This window comes from Bufo gargarizans, chromosome 1 (genome assembly GCF_014858855.1).
Source record: "Bufo gargarizans isolate SCDJY-AF-19 chromosome 1, ASM1485885v1, whole genome shotgun sequence".
Taxonomy (NCBI): domain Eukaryota; kingdom Metazoa; phylum Chordata; class Amphibia; order Anura; family Bufonidae; genus Bufo; species Bufo gargarizans.
Genome location: NC_058080.1, coordinates 107450814 through 107463875, shown reverse-complemented (window position 1 = coordinate 107463875; position 13062 = coordinate 107450814). Strand labels below are relative to the sequence as shown.

Genomic DNA, 13062 nt, shown 5'->3' with positions numbered 1-13062 from the left:
GGCCTGGTCCTAAGGTGTAAAAAGGCTGTGTCCCTAAGGGGTTAAAGGGAAGGCATGTAAATATTAAATGAAATATCTACCGTTTGTCAGGGAAATCCATTATTGCATATTACCTTAAAAAGGTTTTCTGAGATTGTCATACTGATCACCTATCCAGAGGATCGTTATCAGCATCTGATCAGTGGGGGTCCAACACCCAGGACCCTTGCTAATCAGCTGTTTGAGAACGCATTGATGGGGGCAGTGCTTGGTTTGGTAGCTCAGCCCCATTCACTTCACTGGGACTGAGCTGAGCCTAGGCTATATGACCGATAAAATGGGACGTCACATGGCCTAGGGCAGTGATGGTGAACCTTTTAGAGACCGAGTGCCCAAACTGCAACCAGATACCCACTTATTTATCGCAAAGTGCCAACGCGGCAATTTAACCTGAATACCAATATAGCATATCTTCCATGTACTTTATCATTTAGCTATAATAACTTAATAGCATACATTCAGTGCGCTGCCTGTGCTGTTAATAGTGCGTCCTGTGCTGATGAATGTCAGGAAAAGTCTAAAGCATATTGGTACGCCATAGACTTTTTCCAAGGCGCGGGTGCCCACAGAGAGGGCTCTGAGTGCCGCCTCTGGCACCCGTGCCATAGGTTCGCCATCACTGGCCTAGGGAAAGCTGCGAGAAGGCTGCGGTGCTGGCTAATTCTTAAATAGCGGATTGGCGGGGGTCCCAAGTGTTGGAACCCTGCCGATTAGATACTGATGACCTATTCAGAGTAGCTTTCACTCTGGCCAGTAAGCCTCTCCCCAAGAAAAAAACAGAAACAGTTTGGCCTATTGAATCGCTGGGAACTCCCTGGCATGGTAGAGCTGATGGGTCCTAGCAAACCCATATCAGCGTTGCCAGTGACTATTAACAGGACAGGGGGGTGTTTTATCTCCTATAACTGGGGAACCTATGGATGCCCCAGTTGAAGGGACATATTTGGGCAGATTTATGAAATTACATCTTTTTACAACTATCATTTTAAGGGCAGAATATGAAAAGAAACCTGCTTCATGATTGGTTGCTATAGGCAGTTTCATAAATCCCCATAATGTCAAAAAATAAAAATAAATCACAAAAACATGAAACAGAATACAAATAAAGAAAATAAAAACACCACTCATGCCAACACAAAGGCCTCTGCCACACGGGCGTCATGGTTTTGGCCCGGATAAGATGCGGGTTCGTTGCGGGAACATGCACGATTTTTCCGTGCGAGTGCAAAACATTTTAATGCGTTTTGCACGCGCATGAGAAAAATCGGCATGTTTGGTACCCAAACATTTGGATTTGGGTTAGGTGTTGTGTAGATTATATTATTTTCCTTTATAAAACATGGTTATAACGGAAAATAATAGCATTCTTAATACAGAATGCGCAGTAAAATAGGGCTGGAGGGAGGGGTAAAAAAAAATATATATATATATATATATTTAACTCTCCTTAATCAACTTGTTCGCGCAGCCCGGATTCTCTTGCCTTCATCTGTGAGGAAAAGGACCTGTGCTGATGTCACTGCGCTTATCACATGATCCATCACCATGGTGAGTTAAAAAAAAAAAAAAAAAATTAACCCCTCCACCCCTATTGTACCAAGCATTCTGTATTAAGAATGCTATTATTTTCCCTTATAACCATGTTAGAAGGGAAAGTAATAATGATCGGGTCCCCACCCCGATCGTTTCCTAGCAACCATGCGTGACTGCATCTTCTATGGGGCCTGCGTTGCGTGAAAAACGCACAAAATAGAGCATGCTGCTATTTTCACGCAACGCACAAGTGATGCGTGAAAATCACCGCTCATGTGCACAGCCCCATAGAAATGAATGGGTCCGGATTTAGTGCGGGTGCAATGTGTTCACCTCACGCATTGCACCCGCGCGGAAAACTCACCCGTGTGAAAGGGGCCAAACAGTTGACATAACCTGAGGCAAAACAACAGAACAAACTGGGAGCCCATGTAATATGTTATTTAAAGGAAACTGAGCTATACTGTCCCGCCTAGGAGCCAAGAACCCCAATGATCCTGACCTCAGCCCAAATGAAAAAAACAACAAAAAAAAAAAAAACACTTCTCACCTGTACGCAGTGCTGCCATTCCGGTTCCCAATGATGCCTCAGTCGTCACATTTGCTAGAACAGCTCATCGCTAGCCAATCACAACCAGTGATAGGTCAATCTAGCACATGTGACCACTGAAGCCAGTGACTGGCCACAGGGGTCCAAGCCACTTCCAGTCTGTCAAGGGCTGTAAGAGGCCTGGAATAAGGCAGTTTTCCCACTGTAATTGGCATTGTAAAAGCAGATTTTTTTTAATTTTTTTAATTGGGCACAGGTTCTGACCATTGGGGTTTTCATCTTCTTGGCCGGACAACCCTCTGACAATCTCTCCTGCTCATCATTGGATACACACTTTAAAAATGTGTACTTGATTTTGGCCCCATTCTGTTGCTTGAAGAATTCGTTAAATGTTTGCTAAAATTGTATATATGGGAAAATGCAGATTATGGTGTGGAAAATCCTTCATAGAAGGAACAACCCTTGGGGTTGTTTTGGTTTTATTGGCAAGTATAAGGATTTCCGCAAGCCTCAATAACTTATATGACACTATGATTAGACAATTTACAGAACTTTAAAGAGTTAAAACTGTAAAATACGGCTTTCCACAGATCTGATGAACAGAAATTCAAATACCACCTACAAGAGCCTCCCGCGGTGCCATTTATTTCATCGCGAGTGACAGAATAGCAGGAGTGGGTGCTGAGGACTGTCAAGCGAGGAGTGTTACATGAGTACATTTGTACGATACGTATAAGGGGTTAAAAGGGAAGTGCTTTCTTACAGACCTGTCACCACAGAATGCAGTGCAAATCAGCGGGCACCATGTTATAGAGCAGGACGAGCTGAGCAGACTGATACATAGCTTTGTGGGAAAAGATTCTGTAAAACTTGTATTTTATACATTTAAGGCTACTTTCACACTAGCGTTCGATCGGATCCGTTCTGAACGGATCCGCTCATAATAATGCAGACGGAGGCTCCGTTCAGAACGGATCCGTCTGCATTAAAATGGCAAAAAAAAAAAGCTAAGTGTGAAAATAGCCTCGGACGGATCCGTCCAGACTTTCAATGTAAAGTCAATGGGGGACGGATCCGCTTGAAGATTGAGCCACATTGTGGCATCTTCAAACGGATCCGTCCCCATTGACTTACATTGTAAGTCTGGACGGATCCGCACGGATCCGCACGGCCAGGCGGACACCCGAACGCTGCAAGCAGCGTTCAGCTGTCCGCCTGTCCGTGCGGAGGCGAGCGGAGCGGAGGCTGAACGCCGCCAGACTGATGCAGTCTGAGCGGATCCGCTCCATTCAGACTGCATCAGGGCTGGACGGCTGCGTTCGGGTCCGCTCGTGAGCCCCTTCAAATGGAGCTCACGAGCGGACCGACGAACGCTAGTGTGAAAGTAGCCTAAATCTCTGCTGTTTCTTATTTCATTATTAATGGGAGGGGGGGGGGGCTTTGGGGGTGTTATTAGTGACTGATTGTTATATGGGTAGAAGAGAGGCAAAGGACAAAACAACTGGAGCAGGGGCCCGTGCTAGTGGGAAGATGGTATGTATTCAGTAGCAGGATACTTTATCCCCCATAATGGTGACTTCATCAGGCCACATACACAGCACCATGCAAATTTCAATTTAAAGGAACAAAAGGCAGAGACGTAAGCCTGTATTACACAGCCCGATGTGGGAGACGATTGTCGGGAGGGAAGCGTTTCCTCCCAGCAGTCGCCTGCTCGCCAACGGAGGAGGTCATTGCTATGACATGCAGCGATCGCCGCCACAACATGGGGAGGAACAATAGCTATGCCATCGCTCGTCTCCATGCTATATAGAGGTTTGCTGGTGGCAGATCGTTATTAGACACCACAATCTGCTGCCTGCAAACAATATTTTTTTTTAACATGTCAAAAGATTAGGATTGCCCAATGATCGAGCATTTGCTTGTTCATGAGGCAATCGGTTGCAGCATTACACTGCAAGATGACCGCTAATGAGCGTTTGGTAGTAATTATCTGCCGAAAAATCGAGCAGTATAATGCATGCTTTCTGACCAATCATTGGTCAGATGGCCATTTATAAAAGAATACATATATAGGCTAAGCCCACACTCTGATAGGATAATAAATTAATGGCTGACAGTCACAGATTTAAAAATAAAACACATCTGTGCCCGCCTACCAGCGCCAAGGTGGTCTCAGTCAAGCCCTACTCTAAACCTACCTATGCCGTATGGGCATCTACATTCAGGAGAGCAGACCCTGCACATATAGTGTGCTGCTCCTAGTTACCTCTATGTGCATCAGCAACCAATGAGAGGAGGAGCACACAGCTATATGTACCACCTTAACCTAGGTCGCCTGTGGGATAGGCGTGGCAAAAGTGCACAAGAATGCTACGCCCCTAATAATAGGAGCGCATTCACACTTGAAGAGGTCACATAAATCACAGACTGATCACAGAGCGATTTTTGACCAGATGGCCATTTACACACAGATCTTTTGTTATACACACACCAACTAAATATGTCTCACTTCAGCAAATGGCATTTATCATGTAGAGAAAGTTAATACAAGGCACTTACTAATGTATTGTTATTATCCATATTGCCTCCTTTGCTGGCTGGATTCATTTTTCCATCACATTATACACGGCCAGTTTCCATGGTTACGACCACCCTGTAATCAGTGCTTGCACACTATAGTAAAACGCGTTTTTCCCTATAGTGTGCAAGCACGCCCGTAACCATGGAAACGAGCAATAGTGCCGTACATGGACGATGCTGGGCTTTCCTTTGACTGCTGGATATGCGTTTAGCACTGAAAATACGGCACATAGTTTGAATAAATGTTTCTCTGACAAGTTCTTCTGCTACATGCTGTGCTTTCAAAGTGAAAATCTGCCACAATTTAGCAAGGCAGTGTGAAAAATTGATGGGCATCCATGACATACCCACCACATCTGAACGTGGCATAACAGGGATACTGGGCGGGAGCCAGATCTAACAGGGGAAATAACGACCGCGTGCGACTCTTCAGCAATGCCGTTGTGTTAGGAAAATAAATCACCACAGACCACAAAATCATATGGAAGTTTTGTACAGTCTTAATAAATGTTTTTCTATACTATACCTATGCATCTATCATCCCTTTAATAATAAGCATTAATAAATATTAAACCTAAGGGAGGAGCAACTCCTTAAAGGAAATGTGTCACCAAAATGTTATCTGCAAGGTAAAACCAGATATAACCCACATCCCAGCTTTCTTATCTGTTATTTTCTGAATAACAGATTAGAGCAGGAGCTCCGTACAGTATTAGAATGTATTGGCTCAGATGAGCCGAAGTTATAGCTTTGCGAAGTCTCGCGAGACTTTGCACAATAACTTCATAAATTAATTTTTACTGTAAAAAAACATTTCCCGAACTCAGGTTCAGTTCGGGAAATGTTTTTTTGCAGTACAAATTAATTTATGAAGTTATTACCCGAAGTCTCGAGACTTTGCAAAGCAATTACTTCGGCTCATCGGAGCCAATACATTCTAAGGGTCCATTCACACATCCGCAATTCTGTTCCGCATTTTGCAGACCCATTGATTTCTATGGGGCCGCACGATGTGCTGCCCGGATCCGTAAATGCGGACCTGCACTTTCAGGTCCACATTTCCGTTCCCGAAAAAAATAGAACATGTCCTATTCTTGTCCACAATTGCGGACAAGATTAGGCATCGTCTATTAAGTGCCGCCGATGTGCGGTCCGCAAAATGCTGAACACACATTGCCGGTGTCCATGTTTTGCGGATCCGCAAACCACACACACACGGATTTGTGAATGGACCCTAATACTGTACGGAGCTCCTGCTCTGTACAGTATTAGAACCAAGTTTTATGCAAATCGACTTTGGATGTTTCATCCGAAGTCGATTCGCTCATCGCTATTTATGATCACTGCTGCAGCACAGATACGAGGCGTATCTGTTCCTCAACATGCCTATACATGCTCCCAGGGTACCAGCCGGAGAGGACGGCACTTTTTCCTATAGTGTGCAAACACGACCACCACTGCTGGATTGTAGGGTGGTCGTAACCATGAAAATGAGCAGTACCTTGTATTAACTTCCTTTAAATGATAAATGCCATTTGCTGAAGTGAGACAACCCCTTTAAGCTTAGTGGCCAGTGTGAAAACTGCAGGATTTTATGAATAGCAACATGGAAAATTAAAAACAGGATCAAAAAGTCTTTAAAATTTGTTAAACATAAAAATGTGATTTAAACCATGTCATTTTCTGATGACACCTTCCCGTTAAAGACCCTGGGGTATGTCAAGATCCAACGTTTTCTATTTGCAGACTAGCAGTTTTTTCCTGCACCTCACAGCACTGAAGGCTGGGGCCAGAAAATGATGTGGACGTGATTGACGCGTGTTTGCCTTACACGTGTACCACACCGATCCTGCAGTGTGGCCACGTTTATTCTTCTTAACTACTTCCTCACCAGAGAATGAAGGAACGCAACACTTTCTAAGCCAACAGTCCCATGCGCATTGTATAGGTCACCAAGCTATAACACACATCCATGCATCCAGTAGTTTGCTCTGCATTTTAAAGCCTCTTTTTTCTACTGAAAACGCAGAAAATATCCCATTTACACATAATCATTCAGGAATATCCTGCACTATCTTCATCACTTTAAGCCGGCACACCCGGATGAAAAGAACACACGGCAGCCCTAGAAATACCAGCAGACAGCAGAAAATTGTTGCTGAAATTGCCCAAAATGTTATTCGAGCATCCAAACAACATCACAAGAGCGGCTCACTAGCTCCATTCAGTGCTGAATCAGCAGAGTTAGGAGCGTTTGTGTTAACTGTTAATGTGGAGCTTCCTATAATACCTGTACCAGGGCACGATAGGAATATTAATTAGGGAAGCCCTGCTGCTTGGGATAGCTTTGAATATTATTGTGATCGACAAGGTACAAAAATACACCCTTATTCAATTAGGATGTCATTCTTGGTTTCCTTCCTTCATCAGAAGGAGGTTCTGCAGCAGACGAGGCATGTATTATAATGTGCTGTTAAAGCTAGTTTTGGGTGGAGTCGGGAGGATTGTACCGACTCCAGCTTTCAAAAGTATTATGTTACTAATACTGTTTAATTTACATATAATTATGTCATTAATGCTGTGTCATTTACAATGCTGTATAATTTAGAATTATCTTTCAAAGGGATTTAGAAAAGATTAGAAAAGTTAATCATAAAAATATTTTAGGTTCTATCAATCAAAAGGGTGTATTACACTAGCCCATTCTCAGGCAGTTCATCGTTAACACTTATTAGCAAGGATCTGGCAGTGTAATACTGCCGCTGATTGCACTCGTTCATCGTGCAACGGTGATCCTGCGTATACTATAATCAGTGCTCTGCAGGCTGATGTAGTGGTAATGGTCAGTTCTCACCTCCCGTGTTACCCCATGCGTATACTATAATCAGTGATCGGCAGGGTGATGTAGTGGTAATGATCAGTTCTCACCTCCCGTGTTACCCCATGCGTATACTATAATCAGTGATCGGCAGGGTGATGTAGTGGTGATCATCAGTTCTCTCCTCTCCTGTGTTCTGTCCTGTCTTTATACAATAACTAGCAGAAGGGCCCGGCTTCGCTCGGGTATATTTCATCTATTTCATTTAATGTTTCTGTGTGTTGTTAAAAGATAGACAGTATCCCCCATAACACTGACCCCCGCCACTTTAAAATGGGACTTCCACAGCAGCCCATCCCTTTAACAGTGACCTCCCCTCCACGATACCCAGCGGCTGTGACATCAGCGCGCGATACCCAGCGGCTGTGACATCAGTATGCAGTCCAACACTATTGGGACACTACTACTACTATGCCATACTCCATTACTGTGACATCACTGTGCAATATCCGACTATTATGACATCACTCTAATATCCCAGTATCGTGACATCAGTGTGTACATGATTTACTGGGACATTACTAACCACCACTGAATGCATTATCCTGTGCACTAGGGAGACTGAAATCAACTTTCCATGAACATGACCTTACTGCTGGTGGTCATGGTGGAGTGGGCCTTATTCCAAGTTTTGCTATCGGGTTTTACAGGATGACAGGCCGAACTGGATGGACAAATGTCTTATTTCGGCCTTATGTACTATGTTACTAAGTCCTATGGTTACTTGTTTCACACTCGCACCTTCATGAGGGTCTGTAGCAGCTGGATAATGTAGTGCATGATAGATACCCTAGCTACTACAGAACCTACTTCAGAGAGGGGGCTACATGCCAGTCAACCAGAGACTGACGTTGGGTTTGCCTTTTTGTCACAGAGCGGGTCTCCAGCAGATTCTGTAAGATGCTATAGGATATATAACATGTTGTAAATTGCGTGATATAAGGTAAGCTGCCCCAGCTGCAGCAGAACCTCTTAAAAATAAGCCCATCATCCTCTAATGTTTTCAGCCAGCAGAATCTTTACGGGCCGTTGCCTCCCGATGGGTACAATAATGTTATCAGGATGGCCGGCACTAGGTTGAATTGCCTACAATATCAATAAATTTCCGTGTCTGCTGTCACTTTACGGAGAAGAATAGGTTGCGCGTACATTTTTACCCTACACACATTTTTAAACCTGCGTTGTCTTCTGAGAGTACAGCAAAGCCTTTGTCAAGGAGTAATGGTCTGTTTAATTAAACAAGCAAGGGTGAAGACGAGAAGGCAGAGTACGGTCTGCATACTTATAAAGCTTATATATTAGAGCTGGCCTTTACTGGTAGATGTCAGGATCAGAGAGAAGCTTTCATTCAGTGGTGGAGACGCTGTGGAGCCTGTGTCCACCCAGATGCTATCAGTAGAAGCCTGGCCGAGTAAACCACCTGGTGGACAAACCCATTCTTTAATGATCGTCAAACCTGTCTTACAAGACGTCCCCGAGCTTAGAGAATTTAAACTGGATTACGCAGATGATCACCTTTAAACTGAAAAAGACATCTTTGCATAATTGCAGATTTTGGGATGGTCGCCTTTCGGACAAATCCTTTTTAAATGCGTAGTTGTCCCTGGAGGCCATCTATAGACTAAACCATGACACAAGCTTTTTGCTATGCATAGAACAACCAGCTCTCAAGGGGGTTCTCGGCAATGGAAACCGCAATTATAGAATCTGGGAAAAACACCAAGGTCCAGATAAATTATTACTCACCCCAGAAGTCAGGTTGCCAACATGTTGAGGAACGTACTGCTGATGTCTATGGGAGACCATATCACCTTACTAGTTATAAAAATAAATAAAAAAAACACAACACTAGTGGTACCTCTTCAGATGGTTGTGTGAATGTGCCCTGAGGTTTTCCGACTCTTTTCGTGGTGTGGCCCGCTCCTGTTTTTCATAACAAATATGGACTAAAGTCGGCCATGTACCTAAAGTGGTTGCACAAGAGAAGCAGCAAAATCCCCTCGTCAATGCCCCGTAGATCTTCTGCTGGTCTCCTATAGGTCCTTGTATAAAGAGATGATGTGCCATACAGACACGTGATCATTAGAGCCAACCACATACTTACTGGCACCACCAGTAACGGTCACGCGCCAGCACTGTCCGATTGTAGACCAAACGGAAGAGAACTACCGGAGAACCTGTTCTGGATGTTCAGGGGATTGAAGAATGGAACATTTTTTTGGAATATTTGCAGCACATTTTACCATCTCTCAGACAACCCATAACGTGGCCAGTCATCCGTACAGTGGATGGTTGACTTATGATCTATATGCCATAATAAACTGGCAGATTGGGGACTTAGTTTAAAAAATAAAAATAAAAAAAAATAATGAACGTGCTTACGCAAATTGGCAAATCATCAACCGCAACTGACAAAGGCATACATGTTTAGTTCCATCCGGCAAAGGTGGAAAAACATCCAACATAGCAAATCCCTTTTCCTGCAGACAGCTGCTCGAGCAGAATTTAGCGAGGATAATTGGCTGAAATGGTCAGAATCTGCCATTTCGGCAAACTTTTATCTTGTAAGTAACGGCCGCCTAATACAGACTGGAAATAGGTAAATGGATCTTAGACACAGAGACTATGACTACAGGAAACTTTACAGGCCGGCTCACACGTGGCAGATATGCAGTGGACTGTGGAGAAGAATGCCTAAAGCAGGCATGTTCAACTTGTGGCCCTCCAGCTGTTGCAAAACTACAACTCCCATGATTGCCAGACAGCCAACAGCAAGGCATGGTGGGAGTTGTAGTTTTACAACAGCTGGAGGGCCGCAGGTAGAGCATCCCTGGCCTAAAGCCTCATAAGGGAAAGATCTGCACCTGTTCTGTGTTCAGAGCCGCACCCGGTTTTGGCTCACAATCACTGATGCAAATCACTGACCAAACACTGACATGTGACTGAGGCATTGTGCTCGTAGGTGAGTCAAACAAGCCACAGCAGACGCTACAAACATCATGTCTTGCAGGCCGGGCCCATGATAGCCATTTATTTGACTGACCGGCCAGTCATTGTCCACGCAATGGAATTTAATGGTCATCCAGACCTTCCCCGGCTATAACGGCTAAACAGCTGTCCGTGAAAAGGAAATACTCGGCATTATTTTTCATACGCAAACTGTCTTCACATATTCCCCATTACCACCGGTCTGCCACCACCCACAATGCCTAAGGCCTCATGCACACGAACGTATTTTCTTTCCATGTCCACTCCGTTTTTTTTTTGCGGACCATATACAGAACCATTCATTTCAATGGGTCCGCTAAAAAACTGGAAACTACTACATGTGCATTCTGTTTCTATATGTCCGTATTTCTGTTCCGTAAAATAATAGAACATGTCCTATTATTGTCCACATTACGGACAAGGATAGTACTGTTCTATTAGAGGCCATCTGTTCCTTTCTGCAAAATCCGTTTTTTTACGGACCGCAAAATACATACCCTCGTGTGCATGAGGCCTAAGGCTCTATTCAGACTGTGTCCTTATCATATGCACCAGGAAAGCTCCCGACAGATCTATGAAATGGGCCCATAAAACATGTCACTGAATGGTATCCGTCCCCCCTAGGCAGCCCAAAAAAAAAAAAAAAAGGATAGCCTGTTGGATGCCGCCAACAGTCATTTGGTGCCCATCAGTGGACTCAGTCCACTTAATGGCTGCGTCAAGAGCACATACTAAACATGCAGTGCAAGTACAGTTCTGAGATGTGTTGCCCTAGGGTGTGAGCAGGGGTGCACTGCCAATAAGGTGAGGCAGTGGCCCTACTTGGTGCCACCTGAGGAGCCATGGGCATTAAGCGCTTCCATTGTGGACGTGCTCATCTCTGCATATACCTCCTGCACCTTTAACAGTAGGGCTGTAGGGAAGGGGTTAAGTTTTCGCCTCAGGCAGCAGAAAGGCTAGGTGACCCCAGGGTGTGAGGGGACAATCACTTGGATGCTTCATCCCGGACCCCCACACAGGTGGCTGTAATTAAATACAGGTGAGCGGGGAGGGGGCAGGATCACGATATAGGGATATATAGGGGGTGTGATGTAATAACGGTCTATTCCATGGATCTAGGTGACAGACACCGCCTCACAGTCCCTGATATGGCGAAGCAGTGACACATACAAACACACAGTCGCCTTGGGAGCAGTGTCTGTCCCTTTAAGACAGCAAGTATGGCATGGACACACAATACATGCCATAAAACTGAGAGGAACTTGAGCCACTTGGCACAATATCCGCCCAGTCTACCAGCCACTCGGGGCACCACTAATGTTATGGCGGATGAATACACAGCCGGTTACAGTGCAGCCCGGAGGTCTGTGGGCGGAGTGATATCCCACCGGAATATCGTGTGATAAGCGTGACACATAGCGGTGTGCTATGAGGAAGAGGAGGGCATGAGCCCCGTCTTCCCCCCCGGGAGGTGTGAGGGTTTGTCCATTGGGGGGCACCAACTACCCACAACCCCACGGGGCAAGCAACTCGGCGCGCCTCCCCCCGGACACAGAGCACGAGCCGCCGTCCCCGTGTACGGTGCTGCGCAATCCGCCGCTCTGCTCGCGGCATGAAACCCAATTAAGGCGATTAGTGAAATTAATTAACCTACGTTCCCCGACAGAGGGGCCCGGCCTGACGGTGTACAGCAGGCCCCTCCGGTAACGGAGGAACACGTACAGGCTACAGAGGCAATGTATACACAAGCCGGTACTCACCCGGGCCAGCTGCGAGCGCGGGGGCTCTGTCCGACCGGAGGAGAGCGAGGACCAGAGGATGAGCAGAGCCAGGAAAGTGGCCAGCACCAGCAGGCTGCGCAGGAGGAAGCCGGGCTTCAGCCTCATGTCTGCTGCTGGCGGAGGGGAGCAGTCACGGTGTGGTCACAGGCTGGGGAGAGAGAGTGTGCGGCTGCCTGCTAGACCCTGGGCTGGGATGAGGGCTCATGCATCCTCCTGCCTCAGCCAGCCTCCACACACAGGTGTGAGCCTCCTCACAGCAGCCTCTATTCTCCTCCTCCCGTGCACTGTCCCGCTGCTGCCCCCTGCTTCACCCCGCCTCTGCCAGACTGCAAACTTTTCTGCCGTCCTTCTGAGGTGTCACTGGGACCTCGCTGCCGTGCACAGGACCCCTGCGGGGCATTAGGTGCCCCATGGTGGGGTTACCAGTCCTTTTTCCATGGCTTTAGTCAGAAGATGGGTCCGGCTCAGTATATTGTGGTGTAAAGTAGAACTGGCATAGTTGCCCATAGCAACCAATCAGATTGATTCTTTCATTTTCCAAAGGAGCTGTGAAGAATGAAAGTTGGCATCTCATAGGCTGCTATGGGCAACTAAGCCAGTCCTGCTTTAGGGTCCATTCACACTTCCGTAGTGTATTGCGGATCCGCAATACACCCGGCCGGCACCGCTCATAGAACTGCCTATTCTTGTTTGCAATTGCTGACAAGAAT

At 45.8% G+C, this 13062-nt stretch overlaps 1 protein-coding gene across 2 annotated transcripts in view; it reads right to left on the bottom strand.

Moving 5' to 3' along the window:
- The window catches only part of GALNT7 (polypeptide N-acetylgalactosaminyltransferase 7), a 156184-nt gene extending 143545 nt beyond the window's left edge, over positions 1-12639 (bottom strand). For both annotated transcript variants that reach the window (XM_044297138.1, XM_044297137.1), the window contains exon 1: positions 12332-12639. In XM_044297138.1, coding sequence (XP_044153073.1) covers positions 12332-12457 — 126 coding nt within the window. In that variant the 5' untranslated portion in view covers positions 12458-12639. The remainder of the gene's footprint in view (positions 1-12331) is intronic.
- Positions 12640-13062: the final 423 nt, after the last annotated feature.